This window comes from Lissotriton vulgaris, chromosome 10, assembly GCF_964263255.1.
Source record: "Lissotriton vulgaris chromosome 10, aLisVul1.2, whole genome shotgun sequence".
NCBI classification, from domain to species: Eukaryota; Metazoa; Chordata; class Amphibia; order Caudata; family Salamandridae; genus Lissotriton; species Lissotriton vulgaris.
The window spans coordinates 65,697,019-65,717,952 of record NC_141698.1 but is presented as its reverse complement, the minus strand read 5'-3'; the positions used below and the strand labels follow the sequence as shown (position 1 = coordinate 65,717,952).

The 20,934-nt window shown below is 44.0% G+C and overlaps 1 protein-coding gene across 1 annotated transcript in view; it reads left to right on the top strand.

The window, feature by feature from the left end:
* The window catches only part of RAB26 (RAB26, member RAS oncogene family), a 760,792-nt gene that overhangs the window by 704,775 nt on the left and 35,083 nt on the right, over positions 1-20,934 (top strand). The window contains exon 6 of the mRNA XM_086940491.1: positions 3,203-3,268. Within this exon, the coding sequence (XP_086796617.1) occupies positions 3,203-3,268 (66 nt within the window). The remainder of the gene's footprint in view (positions 1-3,202; positions 3,269-20,934) is intronic.

The following is a 20,934-nucleotide window of genomic DNA, read 5'->3' as shown; positions in this document are numbered from 1 at the left end:
AAAGATGAAAAGAAGGAAAGGTAGATTGAAGGAGACCCCATTACCCCCCAATAGATCTCCGGTTTGGGTAAGCCATGTCTTATGCACGAGTACATCTCCACAATTGCCTTTAAAGCCTATTGCTTTATTAGAAATTGTATTTGAAATGACCCTGTAATACACACAGTGTGGCCCCATTTTGTTCAATAATTTTTTTTGGAAGGAATGACCATTGATTATCTCTGAGGAAGGTTAGCGTCAGTAGGGAGCCCTTGATGCATCCGATTGGTTCTTCAGTGCCTCTCCAGAACTTCCTTGAAAGCCTCTACCATTTAGCCAAATCATTTTAGAATTGAGTCGTAAAATAAACCATTTGACCGCATTTTTTTCAATCAGAGGGACCAACCCCCTGAACAAGGATGGGCTCATTCACGCCTCTCGCTCAGTGCCATTTGGGATATGATTCAAAGGTGGAAGAATTTCATTTTTCTGGCTACTCAACTGCACACTCTCCAGGTGTTTGCTTTACTGGAGGAAAGAGGTGAGAGTCATTTGCCGGGGTTAGGGTAGGTGGGTCTTCAGCAGGTTACGCCACAGAAGAAGATTTTTTGCTTCAGAGAAAGGGTGGCGGCTCCATAGGTGTGAGGATCAAGAGGGGAGCGCTCACCTGATTTAGACCTAAAGAATGGGGGGTGAATCTTGCAGTTGAATTTTGGAAGACAAAGATATTGTTTGACTTATTGAGTCTCACGTAGAGAGAGAATTAGCTTGATCTAGGTGATACAGGACGAGCACTTGATTGACATCGCTGGGGTTTACCTTGATTGGGGTAGCTTTATCTTGCGATGACTCATAAACCCAGAGCGAGTGTTTGCCATTTTCCTAATTTGGGATATGAAAGGAAGAGAAGGCTCTCAGGACATGAAGTACGCAGGATTGAGGTATGAGAAGAATAGGGAATTCGTGAACAGTGTATGAACTTTGGGGAGCTGTGCCAGTGGCGTAGCCTGGTTAGGTGGTGCCCAGTGCGGAAAGTTCTTGGCAAAATTGCAAAAATGACTAAGTGTGGGTTTAAAACACATATTTTTGCCATTTTGTCACCCCCCTCAGTGATGACACCCGGGGCGGCTCGCACCGACCGCACCCCGCTTCCTACACCACTGAGCTGTGCTGCAGGCATTACTAAAAATTTCTGAAAAAACAATTACGCTCAAGACAAAATGCTGGTGTACAAAAAAACATATCACAAACGAGACAAGTGGCAAACAAAACCATTACATATTACGGTAAAGGAACGACACAGACATAAATAACGTGTCCTTAATTAAATTTGGCCACAAAAAAGCTTCAACGGCGTTTCGACTGCTGTATTATTGCACAGTCATCTTCAGGACTCAGTTTACTTGAGCGTAATATATCTGTATAAAATTATTTGGACTAATCATTCATTATGGTCCTCGGCAGGAATTCTAATATTATGTAGCACAAACATGTTTGAAACAAGACACACTGTCATGGATACTTGGTAGAATCTTGTCAATGGTGTCACAATTCCACCACACTGGTCACCCATTTAATCGGTGACTCCATTAGGCTACACGCGGAGATAGTGCAAAATCAAATTCTGCCTGATATGGACACCATTGACAAGATTCTACCAAGTATCCATGACACAGTGTGTCTTGTTTCAAACACGTTTGTGCTACATAATTTTAAGAATTCCTGCGGACGACCATAATGAATGATTGGTCCAAATAATTTTATACAGATATTTTACTCTCAAGTAAAACTGTGAGTCCTGAAGATGACCGTGCAATAATACAGCGGTCGAAACGCCGTTGACGCTTTTTTGTGGCCAAATTTAATGAAGGACACATTATTTATGTCTGTGTTGTTCCTTTACTGTAATATGTAATGGTTTTGTTTGCCACTTGTCTGGTTTGTGATATGTTTTTTTGTACACCAGCATTTAGTCTTGAGGGTAATTGTTTTTTAGAAATCTTTTGTATTATGTATAATAAATATTGACTTTTTGATACTGGAAGTATTGTTTGAAGGGCTTCTCCACGTATTTTCCTTTTTCTTTCACTGATTTACTGTTTTTCTTTACTGTTTGTAAACCTAAAATTAATGTGCCGGATCACATATATTTTTAGGTGATCCTTCCTCTGAACCAATTGTTAGGTGTATTGACTGAAAGTCCCAGGTTCGGGGTTGTCGGACAGCCCCTGTGGTTGGTAATGATGCAGGCATTACTAGCAGAAACTTCTAGAGGATGATCTCTTCGGGCACCAGCTGGCCTGGAAATTCACAACCCTCTTCCATTCTGGAACCTACTCTGCTCTCCATTCAAAATACCTCTAACATAAAAACACACTACTACAATATTCTTCGCCTGCATGACATAGAGGCAGCAGACGCATGTTGGATGCAAAGCCGTTAGGAGACAACAGATAGGAGTAACCTTGTGAGAACATCGCAAGGTGAAGATTGACAGATACTACTTCACCATTGCTCATAGCGAGTAGTCTTTGGAGAAGCAGTTAATCCAGTCTACGTCAAGTCTACCTTGTGGTAGATATAAAGGCTGCACTGGTACAGGATTTTACCTCCTGCCAGCGGGCCAGGGGCTGTCCAGTGCAACAAATGTAGAAACTTTGTTTTGTAGGATGTGAAAACATGGCATAAAACTGTTGTGGTTAAATTATGATTGAATTGTCCATGAGGGCAGTTTTAGTAACAAATGTATTGATTATGTGCTTATGTTTATGTTTAAAATTTCACTAACATTTTTTTGAGGCTTTTCCATCACATACACATACAACATTGGGACTTTATTCTGAAGAAAGATGCCCTAGGAATGCCACAGATGGAAACACACTCAAACCCCACACAGCATGCATGTTTGTGACTCCCTTGGGGACACACATGAGATACGCTGCGACACAGGTTCTTATGTGACGTCTACACAATAAATGCACCCTTTGAGGCTCATGAAAGGGGCATCACACCGCATGGTTGCTTATAAAACAACATGGCTCTCACGCAGGACACCACCTAATACCACTCGGGTGAAAACAGACGCACAATGTAGATTGCGCAGAGTATAGATGTTGAGTCATAGTTTGCCACACAACATTGAACATGAGTAAAGCCACCACAGGGGAACTCGCGCCACCCACCCCTACCTCCCTCCTGAACCAGTCTCTCTTTTTTCCTGCAGGCCTGGCTGACAGAGATCCATGAGTACGCGCAGCAGGATGTCGTCATCATGTTGCTGGGGAATAAGGTAAGTCACTTCCGGGGCACAGAGGGTTTCAGAGGGAATCAGAATATGTCTGTGTATGCACGCGCACACCGACTAGACGCAGCCGTGCTTGACCTCATGTGCAGGATACGTACTCATAGCCTAGTCTTTCTGTGCTGTTTACCTTTAACACCCAGTAGTGGTTTACATCAAGGCTCCACCATATGTTTTTAATGCCTAACGTACTACATTAATGTGTTAATAGACTAAAATGACCAAGAACTTGGATTGACTATTGATTGGTGTTTGTAACAGAGATATATTCGTGCCCAAAATCAATATGTTAAACAAATTGTATATGGATGTAACGACAACGTGTCATGTATGTATAGTTTATATATGTGGGTAACGTATAGATCAAAAGTTAGAGCCCAGTCATGACAGAAGGCAAATATTGTACAATTGGGATATGGCCGGATTGGAGAACTAATGACCCTGAATACTGTGCTATGGGTCCCGTCAATAGGCTTCAAGACCAACACGCGTGTTATCTCATAAGCAGAGTACTGACCCTTCTATGCGGGACATGACCGCTTATATTACGGAAGAACTTCACTTGTCAGAAGGGCTAGGTGGATATTGTCAGCCCCACCAATTGCATTAGTTTCCATGTTATAACATTAGGAATAATGTGGAGATGCCCAGTAATGTGACAATAATGTGACAGTAACTGTGCAGTGAAAGTAATGTTAAATGTCGTATACTTGTAAAGCGCACAGCTGCCCCAGCAAAGGGGCGTCCCGGCGCTGTATACCACTGGGGAACCCATCCTGGCTTTCCCTGTGAGATGGTCCCTCCTGGGCATATCCAAGGTGAAGACAAGCATCCCCGGCGCTGATGGGGCCGTTAGTAGAGATTAAGCAAGTTATTGCCCAGAGTTGCTTAGGGGGACCCATGGTTGGAGTAGGCACTGAGGCGAGAATTATCGAGTCCACTGACCATGGCCCAAGACCCTGCCGCGTCGGGAATCGAACCTTGGTTCCGTGCCGACCTCTGCTTCCGGGTCTGCCGCCTCTAACCAATGAGCCACACCACTCCATTGATGATCCCAAATGCTGTGTAAGAACACCAAGCCACTGCGGATAATGCCATACGCTGCCTGACAAACATTGCCTGTCTAAATATAGTATGAAAATAAAATTGCCCTAACGAAAGTACCAAAAGAAAACTAGCAAACGAATACAGTATTCTTCTGATATTGTTCCAATAATATAGTGCTATAGAAAAAGTGTTCCAAGAATATAATGCTGGAAAAAAATGATTCCAAGAATACAGTGCCTGAAAAAAACGTCTCGAAGGATTTCGCCCCAGAAGAAATTATTTCAGGCAATATATTGCCAGATGAAATTTGTCTCAACCAAATAGTGCTCGGAAAAGTGGAAGTGCTTGTTGAAAAGTACCACTGCGAATGTCTCACTGATGGAAAATGCCCCCTTTAAGGTTCTTACGTAGCAAAGGGAGAGGAATGGACATCCTTGAATTATTTGTAATCACTGGGAACGGGACTGGACAGTAGTCCGATGTCTTTAACACCTTGCCTGCGTCGAACGTTCAGCTCCAGTGCTGTACGTTCGAAAAACGGGTGGGGCCCCGTCGGCCAACAGACGTTCGCAGCACTACCTAGGTAGTGCATGTGATGACCGTTGGCCGACGGCAGCAGCCAAGGGGTTAACTTGTCTTCCCCATCACAAAAGAGGACCAACTATAAGCAAACTAGTTTGATTACGTGGTTAAAAGATGTCCCACCTAACCTGCTTGGACACACCCCCTCTGTAAAGGAGGGATAACCAACCCAAGGCATGCCTTGGTCCAGTGTGTGCTCTGTGAATGAGGTGCGATTTGATTTTGTAAGCACAGTGGGCTACCTGGCACTGTCCGGTCATACCCGCGCCACGTATAGAAGTCCACTTACACAGTAAAAACACCAATGGCGGGATACTATTGGATTAATCTGAAATAATGGGAGTGGAAATTCTCCTGAGTAACATTCCATTCAATTGTTTCTTAGCTTGCACATCCCTTTACAGAGGAGGATCAGCCATATGCAGATTAGTTTTGGCCACACCCCAGAAGGGAAAGGACCTATCAGTTGATGTTAATGTTAATATTAAAAAGGATTTATAAAGCACACGTACACCGGATGTTTTCATGGAGCTGTAACGCTCAGAGAATGTTAGCGGACAGCTTTAGTTATAGGCTTGTGCAAATAGCCACGTTTTAAGAGATTTTCTAAATTGCATTAGCTCAGTACAGGAACGGATCTCCAACGGGAGAGAGTTCCACAATCTAGGAGCAAGAGTGGCAAATCTACAGCCGCCCTGACGTGAGTTGTGTCTGAGCTGCTCATTTGGAGCCCCCGCCCAGACTGGTTTGCATATTGGTGGCTCCATTCTGTATGGTTTAAGAAGAGCCTAAAAATTATGACATTAGATCCTTGCCAGAGACATTCTCAGTGAATACGATTAATTAAAGCATTTCCATAAGTCAACTTCTTCGCAGCCCTAAAATAGACATCCAGCAGAACACAGGGGCAGGGCACAAATCTCATAAACTATCCTCGAGGGAACAGTTTCCCTCAAAATATGTTTTTGGGCGGGGACTGTATCCCCCAAAAAATTGCCAGCACAACCTAGTGAGTGGAAAAAAGTGCCCATGGAGTAAAAGATCTGGATATTGCTTCCTACAATGTATATCCCTAGTGTATCACCCGCCTCTAGCTTATAAGTGTCCACCTACTTGTAAGAGTTAATGGCCATTGGCAGCAGCTCTTTGTGGCAGCAGAAAATTCTATGTGGCTAAGTAGCACTGACAGGATATTTCAAGGCTTCTGTTTGGCAATGATGTCTTCCAGATTCTGGGGGGGGGGGGGGGGTGAATTCTCCCACAATATTCTGCTAACAGTTTGAGCATTTACTTGGAAGGGAGTTTAACCCGTTGGGTGCTCATGACGAGCTCAGCTCTTCATGAGGCACGGTTGAGCTGCACTCATGACGAGCTGAGCTCGTCATGACCGTTGGAACGTTCACACGCAGGGATAATTTCCCCGCTGTGCTGAACGTTCCAAAACGGGTGTGGTTGTGACGAGCTCCACTCGTCATGAGTGCAGCTCCACTGTGCCTCAGATGAGCCGAGCTCGTCACAAGCACAGCGGCGCCGCGCGCGCCCCTCCCCACGCACAGCAGGTGAAAACACCCCGCAGCAAAGGGGTTAAAGGGAATCACGAGCACACACAACGAGCCTTGCTGATCTATACTTACAGTAAAGGAACCTGTCCATCCCTTCCACCCTATGGCAGGTTCTTCTTTCCTTGAATCTACTCCAAGAGAACTGTAGGTCTGGACGGTGAGATGCTGGAGAGAGCCTAGTAGAACAAATGATGCAGGGCCATGCTGCCAATCAGGACATCCACGTCACTGAATATGTACTGATGCCCATATAGCAGCCTCGCAGGAATCCACTGTGGAATGCTTCCAGATAAAGGCACCATCGGGTGCCTTTCATCTACTATTATGAGTTTTGGTCTCTTCTACAATAAGTTGACGATGTGCTCATTATAGAATGAGCACACAGTGCCAAGACGCTTATAATTAAGCTCCCTGTTTTTTTTTACAGATAAATACAGACAGAAAACATTTACTTTCTTTCCTGTATTTATTTTAAAATGCGGATAAAAAACGGAAATTGTGTTGCTTTTTGAGTAATTCTAATTACTGTCTGCCAGGACTGCCAGGCCAATAGCTGTGTGGATTTATAGGTAAGGGTGCTAAAAAAGAAAGGAATTTTAGAAAAGAGGCTTTAACAGCAGTAGATATATACAAGGTTGATACTGAAATTTGCATATTTTCTTATAAGTGCATTGATTTATCTTCTATGGGTGTTTACAACATTGAAACCTGGTAGGCATTCAGGCATGAGTGCATATTTACTGGTTAAATAAATGTGGAAATGTTCTAATTTCAGATTCAATTTCCACAAAACCAAAAATAAATATGGATAAATAAAGATAAAATTAGCAAAAAATAAATATGGATAAATACAGATCGAAATGTCGAAAAAATACATATAATTAGGGCTCCTGGTTTAATGGGATTTTTTTTTACATTTCCGTCTGTATTTATCCATATTTATGTTTTGGTCATTTTATCAGAATTTATCCATATTTATTTTGGGTTTTGCATATAAATGACGTTGTAAAACTCTACGGGCCTGATTCACAGAACTAACTTATGACAAAATCCTAAACTTACTACTTTTGGTATTCACAGAAGTTAGGATTTTGTCTTAAGTTTGTTTTAAGACAGACTTAAGACAGACTTAAGACAAAATCCTAACTTAAGTCTGTCTTAAGACAGACTTAAGACAAAATCCTAACTTCTTTGAATACCAAAAGTAGTAAGTTTAGGATTTTGTCTTAAGTTAGTTCTGTGAATAGGGCCCTACATTTCCATATTTATTTAACTGATAAACGCACACTCATACTTTGATGCCTGTCATGTTTTTCTAGTTAAGCTGCCAACTATTACATAACAATACATCCACTGGTAAATGCTAGCATTATACCACAAATGTATATTGACACATAATGTTATTTAAAGAAATTTGATCCTGTTTTTTAATTTCCGATGCTGTCCATCTGCTCAGCTGTTGGGCTATAATTTATGAAAGACAGCACGGGGAGTCACTTAAAAGCAGCACAATGTTCTGTATTTATCCACTTAAAAAAATAAATGCAGACAGAAAACACATTGTTTTCTGTCTGTATTTATCTGTAAAAATCCATAAAAACGGAAAACAGGAGAGTCAAGGTTTAGGTGTTGCACAGAGAGTTGGCACTGCGAGAGTGACCCTGAAGACTAAGCGGGGCCTCTAGGAGCTACAATAAATGTGAAATAGCAATTTCTAGGACTAGTGACAGTGCTGCATGTATTTCATAGCAATGATTAGGAGCGCCACTGAGGAGCATGCAGTCTTTATCACAGCTGATAAAAGTCAACACCCGCGGGTTTAGAATCTATTGAGAGTAATAAATCCTGCTTATTACCAGTTTTGACATAAAAAAAAGAGACTGAATGTGTGTAATTTCTGCACCGAAATCATCTGCAAGTGCAAGCATTTTACAGGTTTTTTCCCCTGGAGACAATTGCAGTGTGTGGAAAACTCTGCATTACTTATAATTCAGATCCTAGTGTAAGCCGGGTTTTTGCTCTGAAGGAATCCGTAAACAAGCACTGGCAAAGCCAATAGGTCTCGCCTTTAGGAGCTATTGACTTTACCAATGGCTCTAGACATGCTGTACAGCATGCACGATGCTGTGCAACATGGCTTTCAAAAAAGAAATAAAAGCATATGTTGTGACAGATGGCGTCATTTTATAGGCACACACACGAAGCATGGGGGCAGATTTATAAGCCCCTTGCGCCACTTTTGCATTATTTTTAACATGGGAAAATGACGCAAAAGCGGTGCAAGGGGCTTGTAAATCTGCCCCATGGTGCATACAAAATGACGCAAGCATTTTTCCCCTGTTTTATTTGCTGATCCGAATTAACAAAAAGGAAAAAGCGCGGTTGGGGAAGCAACATGGAGGGAGTGGAATCCGGAAGGGCTGGGGAAGTAACAAGAGGACAGGGGCAAAGCCACATGGGGCCCTGTATAGGGAAAGAACATTCAGGTCTCAGTGAGGGTAAGGAACACAGAGTGCACAGACGGGAGGAAGGAACATGGAGGGCGCAAGCAGGGGAAGCAAACAGAGTGAACAGAACTTGTCGGAGCAAATGGACGAGAGAGAGCACAACGTATAGCTGGGCGGGGGGGAAACCCAAGCAAGCGAGTTGAAGGGGAGAAGTACCAGAGAGGGACAGCTGGAAAACACATGCACTCTCATAGAGTGCATAAACAAAAAGAAAAAAGCCAGAGCTTTGTCTAAGAAATGTTGACTTGTAGTGCAGAAGGTTAATATGTCTGCTGCAAATAATGTGTCCCATTCCTATCACAAAGTGCATTAAATATAAATTGGTCAATGGGTTACCGCTTTTGTCAGAGAGATCCTGTTGTCACTTGTATAAGTTAAAATCCTAATATATTAGCTGTCATCAAAGAGCTGCATGTAAACTGCAAGGAATGTGTTAGAGCTATATGTGTTTTTTGCCAGTCTTTTGTTATCCTAGTATTGCAAAAAGGGTTAATTTATGTAGAAATCAATTCTTATTATTAAAGAAAACCACTAACATTGTTGTAACATTTTAAATTATGAATTTGTATTTTTCCAGACCAAGTACTCTTAAACTATACTGCCTCTCAGACTGGATGACATTTTACTCCTATACCTTCTAGGCCTTTGCCTTATGCAACATTTCCTATACACTAATTTACACATGTATAGAATGTCTCTGTGCAATGCGTGTGTGATGTAAAGTGTTCTGACACCTTAAACTGGTATGAGTGGCACTATAAAAGTAAATTAATCTAAGAGACAGTGGTTATTGAGACTTGAGGAGCACTGTCACATGGGGATAGTGTGGGAATCGGAGGTGGTCATTGGGGGGGCGCCAACAAACATTGTCGCACAGGGCTCCACCATTGCTAAAGCTGGCCCTGGAAGCAATCACATGAGAAAGACAATGAAGCCAAACAATGCTAACAATGTGCGGGCTCTATGCTCACTGTAAGCTAACAATAGTCATGCAACATACAGTGTGTGTGCTTTGTAGTATGCAAGACCTAAAGACTCGTAATTAGCTCGTTTAATTCAAGTAGGCGTGTACTTCTGCTGCACTGTATCACTTCTGTATGTGAGCCAAGAAAAGCCTGTATTACTATTACTGCACATGTTTTATTTGTTAAGGACACTTGCACGGTTTAGTGATACAACAATGTAAACTTATTACTTTGCCCGGTGGAAGTGGGATGTTACATTTTAAGTAGCCACCTTGCTTCCAAAGCAATGTTAACAGGGCATGAAGCCAGTGGGGGACTAAGTTAATTTTGTTCCTGTGGTAAATTTTCTGTGAACAACCATTGGTGCTGCCAATGATTTTGCATCTTGTATAGTGAAACAATTTTTCAGTATTTGGCAAGGCACAGACAACTAAAGTGAGGGTAATATGCTAACAAGGTAATCATGTAAACTAGTGTTCTATAAGTAAACTAAGTTGTTAATCTCAGAAAGGTGACTACCAGAATTTATTTTGAGGCATAAGTCTGAGGAATCATATGACCATATGAATTATTCAGAAAGAGAACAGCTGAAGAACATAAGAAGATGTATCAAAAAAGTTATTGTATTCTAAGTGATATAAAGCATAGGGTACATCAACATATGAACCCTACATACATCAATCATGTGGATATCGAAAATAAAGGAAATCAGATTTTTTAGGAGCCACAGATCAATGTTTGCAAAGTCCACACTTTATCGCCATGTAATCAGTCAATTATATATGTCAAATTATTCAAAGATGGTGATCCAAAGGTTGATATGAAAGAAGTGGATATGGCATTGATGTTTCGGTCTCCAATGTCAGCTGTCCGTGAGATCATCCTCAGGCCCATAATAAGTACAGGAGATTCAAATTGACCCCAAGAGACAAATAACTATTGTGAGAAGCTGGTTTGGTATATGGTGTACACTTATGTAAGTGGACACATTGCACCAATCCAGACAACCCTTATGGTGATTTTAGTGGTCTTAGACAACTTTAGAAAGCTCTCTAAGTGGTAGCTGTGGAGAGCACCCTTCATTCTTAGTCCAGAAGGAGTGTAAAGCAGCTTGTTTTACCGGAACATAATCTTATAGGTATAGATTAAGTGTAAAAGAACCACACAGTGTATTCATAAAAATATGTATTTATTATAAGACACTCACAAACACATACAAATATCTCCTAGCTGGAGATATACACAATGCACACAAAACTTTGCGATAGAAACATGTAAGTCGCACAAAAAACACAGTGGTCACCAAAGGGGGATAAAACCATATACTAAATTAGTGGTATGTGAACCACAGCCCAAGTCAAGACTATACCCAGAAGAAGTAGAAGTGCCGGGGACCCAAGAAACCACCCGAGGTAAGTAACCAGGTGCCCCACGGAGGCCGTGCACAGAGTGGGAACATGACCGCAGGATCAATGCAAGTCAGTGGGTAAGTCGCTGTTGCAATTTTAAAGAAGGACCCTTCCCAGGGGACCCTGAAGAAACCCAGTGGAAGACAGAAGGTTGGAGAGCCACCCGACCTGTGGACACCCTAGAAACCAGGATACCTGCCCCAGGGAAGCCGAGTACATAGGTTTTAAGTGTTGTCGGAAATTGCTGTCAAACTCAATGGAGGACTTCAGAAAGATGCCGCTGCTGGAAAAGGTGGATTCAAGATGTGAAGAACCTGCAAACAGAGGGGACAGAGTCTGTGCCGCTCAGGAGTGACCATAATGCACGGAAGACGATGGCCCATTGATCTTGAGTGTGACAGGAGAGGTGCCCTTGAAAACTGCAGCTGTGTGGGCCAGGCGACACTGTGGAAGACCAGGAGCTGTACACGAGCTGCCCATGTTGGATGTCGAGAGTCGAGGGGTCGGTGCCCAACGGGAGCACCAAAAAGCCTTTGAAACTGCAACCAATGTTGAATTTGAAGAAGGTGCAATGTCAGAACCGGCAAGTCCAGGGGACTCATCACAAACAGGGGAGTCAGGGCAGGCCAGAGAAATCAGGTGAGCCCAAAGAATTCAAAGATGAGCCTCAAGAGGACCTACAGGCCGGGGGCACTGGAGTCGCATGAGGACCTCGAGCAACTCACCAAAGATGCAGGCCCACGATGCAAGTGATGTGGTTAGGACAAAGATCTTGGTCCCTGGAGATGCTTGAGGTTGGGGCTACTTGGATCCCGAGGATCTTGATGGAAGGAAGCCAACAAGCCTTTGCAACTGTAAGTCGACTTGGTGCACAGGGGGTTCGGTTCCTGTGGCTCCGACAAGAGATACTGGCCTCAAACTTGGTGAGAAGACAGGGCAGGACCTGGGGGATGTGAAGAACTACCACCTATGCTCCTAAGCCATTTGGAGTCTGTGGGAGCCCAGGATCAGCAGACCGGTCAGCTTAGTTGCGCTGCCTGCAGATGCAGGGACGTGACTCCTTCACTTCAAGGGAGAGTCCTTCAGGTGTCTTGGATGCCCACATGCCTTGGAAGGTTTCTGTATGGTGCAACAGCATGGACGTTGCTGCAAACGAGCAGGGTGACAAAATCAGGAGCAGCAGTAGTCTTCCCTGTTGCAGGCTTGATGCCCAAAGTGAAGTCCAGCGAAGTTCAGAGTGCCCAGATGATTGAAGAAGAAGTGGTGTCTGAAATGAATCTTTTCCCACAACGAATCTAGGGACCCACCCAAAGGTAAGCCCTTAAAAACCCTAAGGGAAGGGTTGGGACAATTCAAGGGTCCCTCCCTAAGGAGGGGCTGGACAAGTGGGAGGATACTCCCCTGTCCTTGTCCAAGTTTGCACCGGACCGGAAGTCAACGGCTCCCTAAACTGTTTTGAGCTGCACTATACATGGAGGGCACCGAGTGTGCCCTGCACGCAGACTTTGTGGTGCTGTCAAGTGCCCCCACCCTGCCCAGTACACTAAACCCTGTCTGAGAGGTGGTCACACCTCCCTGTGACACGATAACTATTGTTCTGCCTTCTCCTGCCCGAGCTTGGCTCAGCAGTAGTAAGGCAGAAACGTGTCTCTGGCCAGCAGCCCCCCTAGCTTGCTGTCTGGGTCTGGAAGACTGGTACCGGGAGCACTGAGGGACTCTGAAAGGAGCTTCACGGTGCATGGAATCATACCTCCCACACAAATATGATTCTAACATGTTTGATACCAAACATGATAAGATTTGTTACAGCCAGTTTCGAGATGGTTATCGCGAACTGACATGGTGCACCTCTATATGTTATATGGCTTTCTCACTAACAACCCGGGTTAATTGACTCGTGGGCTGTAGGGGTGTCCTGCTCATGCAGGGGCACCCTCACACTTAGAACTGAGCACTCTGCCTTCAGGTGACTTATAGGTTTTAAGTGCAGTGACCTTAGATATAGGTAAACCTATATCTTTTGTGAGTGGTGTTAGCACCAACTTACACAGGCTGCAATGGGGGGTCTGGTGTTACAAATTGAGTGGTCTCCCATGGGTGGCATAATGCATGCTTCAGCCCATGGGGGACCTTTGGGGTACCTATGCCCTGGGTACCTTAGTACCATATACTAGGGACTGATAAGGTTACACCAGTTTCCAATCTGGGATGTACCTAAGTACTTACCAAACCAATTTAGGGGAGAAAGCACAGAAACTGGGGTCCTGATCAGCAGGATCCCAGTCAGACTAGTGAAAAACAGCATTACATCAAGCAAAACGTAGGGGTAACCATAAAATCAGATTCTACTTTCCTACAACTATTGATAAAAAGTTTAAAAAATAAACAATCATTTGTAACGGTACGCCTGTCTATTATAGAGGTGCTGTGACAAATCCAACGTGATGCTCACATGTGCAACACTGCAAACAAAGGTTAAAGTATGAAAATGGTGCTAGGTGGTGATGGTTATTAATAAGATACTATTAAGAAGATCCCAACTTGAATCTTTAAGTTGGATCATGTAGTGCAAGCCTACTAATACTACTTGTAACCAAGTAGTGTTGGAAATTACAGGAATGAAGGGTAAGGATTAATATCAATACTTACATATAGATGTAAGTGAGTCTAAACAAAGTTAATAGGTGTAAAGGCTTAATTAGCTAGGAAAAATGGAAAGAGAAAATACATTAATTAGATAAGCATGTTGGACTTATGTTACAACTGGTGTCAAGTCAATTCAAGAGGTGATAGATTCACCTCTCATCATTTAATCAGATTGACTTAAATGGGAAAACACCAGTAACACGGACAAGCCAGTAAGTCTTGGATTGCTTTTGTAACACTTAAGCCACGGAGCACATTACGACATCGTTGTCATATTGGAACCCTCTATATGTGGAAAAGGTTCTGATATTTCTGGAGCCAGGGAGTAGCTCCAGCTGGTGGTACCTGCTACCTCTAGTTGATGTCCCGTTTTCAGAACCATGAGACTCTCTTTTGGGGTGCTTGGCTCTCATCTATAATGCATGTTATATCGCCCTCTCTCCCGTGATAGGCTGGTTAGAGAATCTCGTGTCGACACATAGCAAGCTAGGTGAGGTGGCCATACAGGTGAGTATTACGCAGTAGCATAGCAAGGCTGGGGTGGCCTCCCCCGCTCTTACATGCGGCCGTCACGGGCGACAGATGCAGGAATCGCCAGCAAACCCCCTACACTTACATACGGCCGACACGGGGCGGCAAACGCAAGAATTGCCAGCACCCCGTCGCACTTACATGCGGCTGCCGCGGGTGGCAACAGGTCTAGCTACACCACTTGTATTGCGGTTGGAACCCTCATAGTACGACCTTGGAGAGTCTCTATTATGGCCTCTTAAAGGTCAGCGCAGGAGACAGCTTTAACTGTCTCAACAGTCTCATGCTTTTTAAAAGATTATAAAATACACACATAAATATATAGGTATTGGGGCTTGTAGTCAGGCCCCTGAATCCATTAGCGAAATTTGCTATGGGTTTACTCTTTTCAGCCATTGGCTGTCACCACCATAAGTGACAGCATTATGTTAGTGCACATCTGCCTAAAATGTAGTCCACTTCTGTGCCAGGGTTGGTTGTCCAGTTTCTACATTTATCTTTGCATTTACTTCATGTTATTTCAATGTATTTTTGCAATGAGTCATGTTTTAGTTATTTTTTTACAAACATATGCACACCACCCTTAGATGGCATTTCTATGTTTTATTACTTTTACTTGTAATTTACTTCTAACGCTTATTAGCTAATTTTGTGAAATAACTAAATTATAGGCTTGCCAAGGTCAGACCTATTATCTCCTTCCGGTCCCAATCCATTTGTTGCCAGATGTGGAATGATGTTTGCCAGTCTCAGGGGTCTACTGTCTGCTCAGTCAGTTGTTGTTTGATTTGTTTTTGCTTCAGGCATCCCAGTTCCTTGCATAGCTGTTGCTTACTTCATGGTGCCTTATACCTTCCACTGCCTGATGCAGAGAGTGAATTGGTTTAGCCCCGGGTGATCATTAGTGTTGTAGTGCAACAGCATTTGCGATCCTGCTTCGGTGACGAGTACGTAGTCACGGACCTCCATCAGTCCAGCATGGATGACGCTATTGACGCTGCATGTGAGTGGTAGAGCTTCTATGCCTCCATTGACTTCAATTTTCATGTGCCTCAGGGTGATCAGTTGACGTTATTGCTCTTGTGCCATTACGTTTACGGCGGTCTCAACAACGATCAGAGCAGTGACATCCAGCCCTTGGTTTGTTTGTTACTTGGTTATTGAGATGTGGCCTGTGAAGGATTTCTCTTCTTCCTGATCTTCCAAACTTGGAGAACATCCTTTACGACGCAGATTTTACTCTGCAGTGCTTTTATGACGCGTCCGTTACAATGCAAGTCGTAACCACGACTTGCGCTGGAGGGCCCTAGAGGATTAAGAATAGTATATTTACTATTCCAACACCTTCCCTAGTGTCCACGGGGACTGGTGTTCGAATAGTAAGTTATACTATTCTCAATCCGTGCCCCCAATGCAAGTCGTGGTAACGACTTGCGTTGTAAGGGACGCGTTGTAAAAGAACGCGTTGTGACGGTACGAGTTGGACCGTCATACATCCTCCAAACTTTCTTAACGTTGGCGCCTCTGACGTCAGCTAGCTGGAGTGTGTCTCACAGACCATCTGTCCAGGTTGGTTTCACTCAGCAGACTCTGGTTCACTTGTTTTCTTATAAACAAAAAAGGGGGAGATGGAGGTATACATTAGGTTCATGGTCCACACTGTGTATAGTTATTAACAAATCTGTAAATGACAGATCAGAGAACCTAACCAAAGGGAAGGTCTTCTAAAAAATCCTGAAATTCTCCAGTTTGACTTAGTTACCCAAGCAAATGTGCGAAACAACGCCCCAAATCTAAGAAGAGAAAATTCTCTTCTTGAGTACCCTCACTCACCAAGGGTTGCCCCTAGGTGACATGCTTCATCATTGGGGCCATCCCAGACAGCTACTGTCTGGGGCATGCTGCAACTTGTGGAACTACGTAGGAGCACTTTTTGTAGAACAAAATGTGTAGCGCAGTGTATGGGGGAGTGGCGATGGAGAGGGGAGTGAGCGATTAATTTATTCCTGCTCCTAGTTGGTATGGATAAAAAGGGGTTAATAGTAGGGAGGAAGCGTAACTGTTATGTATATACTGTCCCTAGTATTTGGTCAACATGTTTCGAGGTGTCCCCTAAACCTCTTCTTCAGGACCACATGGGGACCAGCACTTCTTTCTTGCCAATCCTCAAGTATATTTTCCTCATCAAGCATTTCCGTCTTGTGGGGATGATGCCACTGCAGTAGTTCCTTCCTTTCTGATGCTGGAATGTGTGCTTTGCCCTTGGGGGTATTCTCGCTGTGCTCTATTTTCTCTCTCCACTCAGGTGTTCTGCTTTGATGTGAATGCTGCCTCCACGCGAGTGGTATTGTAGCTAAAACTCCTCCCACCCCAGTAAATTTTTTTGATCCTGAAAGTCGGCATCAATTTAGTGTTGGCCGATCGTAGGCTGGACGCAGGGCCTGACAGAAAGCCAGGACTTCATGTCCACCTGCACACAGCCAAAGGCATAGCAGATGGCACAAGTTATGGTATGTTGTGTTGCTTGGGTAACTAAGTCAAACTGGAGAATTTCAGGATTTTTTTTTTTTTAGCAAGAGCCAGAACTCTATTAACTGTTTTTCCCCATTGTGTATAGCAAGGCGGTACAGCGGTGGGTACGTTAGGTTCATAGGAGAACCTAAACAGCATACCGCCACTGTGACAGCGCCTTGAGCACGTTCGTACACTGTGTGGCATGCACCATGTGCATGAACGAACGTGCAATTCTAGGGGGGCACAACGTTTGCCCCTCACACACACCCCCATGGGCAGATACGCCCGGGAGGGCCTCCTTACCTGCAATTCCACCACCTTTTCATGGCGTGGTCCCCGCCATGAAATGGGCGGTGGAAATTCAAGTCGTAATCTGCTCAGAGGTGCCGACATCTCCATCATTTCCTGCCCCTTTTTCACACCTACGCCTCAGTGGGATCCTGGATCCCTGTGGAGGCGGTGGTCTTGTGGCAATCCCACCGCCACTAGCACACGGTCAGATCCGCCGGGGTGGTGACAGTCAGACCGCCATGAAGGTGGTAAATTAATACACTCAGGCATAGTTTCGTATTTTTTACATTACATTGAGGTGATATTTCCACAAGATTTTCAGTTTAAACATTTACACACACTTCCTAAGATTTTTAGATATTTTCATAAGATTTGGACTGCTTCTAGTAATGGGAGTGACACTGATGCTAGTGGCCTTGGATGGCTGTCAGCTTCAATCTGCTGTCCAGTGATTTGACGCGTAGGTTGCACAGCAGTCTCTGCCTCTGATGCATTAACCCACTGTGCTTCCTTGTCAGTGTGTGAAGTGCCTTGGTGTTAGTTCTCTCTGTACTTTATCCTTGGTACTTTAGCTATTCTTGGTGGATAAGCAAAGCTGAGGGTAAATTGGTTCTATTTTTGCTTCTTCTAAAATGACATTTTCTGACAAGCTTGTTAGGTACAGACACAGAATTGAAGTTCTAATTGTGTCTCTTGGGGTTTGACTTCAGAGAAAATACCAGAATGTCAGAATTCTCAGAAAAAAATATTTTTTGCCATCTAGTCTCATTCCAAGAAAACTATTTTTGAATTTCAGGCTTGAGACCTGAATTTGTATTCCAAGAGTGTCTTCGAAGAGTAGCTCCTTGAGGCTTCGGCCCTTCTGTGGAATCAGAACGTGCTAGCCTCGGTTCTAGCGCTTGTTTTTTTCATTTGCCTAGACGTCAGGGAACTTCATGCAGAGACCAGAGGAAATTCTAGCAGTAGTCCCATGTGGTATTGGTATTTACAGCGCTGTCTGCATCCCTGATGAGTGATTGCTAAGTAGATAAGAAAAGGGAGTGACCTTCACAGTTAGTAAATGTAGATTTTTATTGGACCATGTGAATTATTTGGGTTACAAATTGTCTGCTAAGGGTTTTGAACCTAAAGAAAGTTTGGTGGCAGCCATTGAAGGTTTGGGAGGGCTTAGACCTTCCCCCTAACTGACAACGCCCCCACGGTTAATACCACGGGGGATTATTGCTCATCAGGTGGGCGGGTCGCGAGGGGCGGCCTGCTCCTGGATCGCCCGTAAGATAACCCAACATGTTGGCATAATGTATATGCTAATAAAGCTGCAACAACTTTCTCCAACATTTCGTAGTGTGGTGTCTTTTATTTCGGAAAGTTGGGGGAAGAGCGGTCCGGGGTTGTGCCGATATTGGCACTATGAACCTAAAGAAAGTTTGGTGGCAGCCATTGAAGGGTTTCCTGTGCCTGGGGACAAAGACCAATTAATTTTACTAGAGGATTATCCCAAGGTGTGCAGAAAAGACACATCATCTTCGCTTGTTGCTTAGAACGCTAAATTCATATGGTCCGTAGAAGATCAGAGGGAGTTTGAACTGGTTAAGAAAGAGGTTGACAATTGTATTACGCTTAAACTGTTCGATACACAGGACCTGCGTGTTGTAGTAACGGATGCAACCAAGCATGGTTTGGGGGTAGTTCTGCATCAAATGTGAGAGGGTAAAGATGAAGTGGTGGAATTTACATCCAGGGCTTTGAGAGGGACAGAACATGCCTATTTGGTATTAGAGCATGGAGATTTGGCGTGTTGGTGGGGTGTACACCATTGTTGATGAAATTAATGCTTTTTTTAACATGTTGTCTTTTATGGCTTTCAGTTGCCGAATAAAGTAACGTTTGACACCTGTTTGATAAATAGTCGCTGAAACCGGATATCCGTGCATTATTGTTTGTCGACTATATAGTTTTACCAGTAAAATGCATGTCTATGCAAATTTAGTGACCATTTCAACGAAAATGTGTTTTCTGTAAATGACAGTGTTCTAACACACCAGTGCTCCAAAATGAACCACCGGCTACATACCACACCCTTACCACTCTCTGGCTGAATGGGCGCGGCACATTTGCTACACTTGTTTTTTTGTATGAAGCTGGGATCTTTCACAATCCGTAGGACTTCCGTGATGTAACGTTGATGGCAGCACCCCCCACTCTGAACATTGTTCCAGCACCAGTGCTGGATCTCAGGGGCCAGGAAGCAGCAGCACGAACAGAAAAGAAACAAGGCTACTTGGGTGACACAAGGGGTTAATCCTGTGACATCATCAGGGGCCTAAGATTGCATGATATCACTTCCGCTTCTCTTGGAAAAAATCATTGGGCCCGATTCACAGAACTAACTTAAGAAAAAATCCTGAACTTACTACTTTTGGTATTCACAGAAGTTAGGATTTTGTCTTTAGTTTGTCTTAAGACAGATTTAAGGCAGGATTTTGTCTTAAGTCTGTCTTAAGACAAACTTAAGACAAAATCCTAACTTCTGTGAATACCAAAAGTAGTAAGTTCAGGATTTTTTCTTAAGTTAGTTCTGTGAATCGGGCCCATTATTTCTAGTATTTTATTACTTACTTTACTGGTGGTTCTTTGGCACTGTAAGGTTCGTAGTAAGACACACACTGGAAGAGTTACCTTTCTGCCTATAAAGTAGCCCCCAAGCCACAAGCAACCGCTTTAGCAGTACTAACTTTTTAACCAATAGGACTCAGGCCTGATGGGCTTTTTGAGGCCAGGCTTGCAATATTCACAACACACTTACAGGTCACAGAATTCAACGCCCCGTTGTCTGAAAAAAGGTCTGAATTGGTTGAACTGGAATAACTGGAATATTCAAGCTCCAGATTAACCCCTTCACTGCGGCGACTATTCCGCCGCAGTGCTAAGGGGGCAGGGCGGAAGAGCGGCGGGCGCATGCTGGTGACGGAACCGCTCCGTCACCAGCGTCGGTTGCGCTGTGCTTATGACGGAGCGGTTCCGTCATGGCCCCGCCCGCTCAATAGAACGCTCAGCGCAGGCGCGGAATTCGCGCCGCGCATGAGCGGCGGGCGGGCTATGACGGAACCGCTCCGTCATCAGCACAGCGCCACCGCAGCTGATGACGGAGCGGTTCCGTCATCAGCGCACAAGGGGTTACGGTCCTAGAGGGTTTGAGAAGGGAGGCACCGAAGGATGCTTAAAAGAATCCCAGGCAGCCATCCTGCAGAGAGGACTTTTCACAAGTAGGTCATGTGAAATGCGAAGGCTCACAAATAGCAACAAAGAAAAGATTTTTCAGCCAGCAAGAGCCAAGGATGTGATAAAATAGAAAGGGCATTTTGTGCTCTTTTAGCGACACTTGGAGCAGGGAATTCTGGGGAAACTAAGAAGCTTCTGAAGGCATGAAGATATGGTGAGATAGGGCTAGGGATTTGTCTCCGTGCCCCCGCACTTCAAATGGAAGGAGAAATAATATAATATAACCAAAATTAAGTACATAGTGCAGCAGCAGGGGTCCTCATCAACCAGGTGCAGGTAAGTCCTTAGAGAAAGGAGGTTGCATGACGGTACAACGCA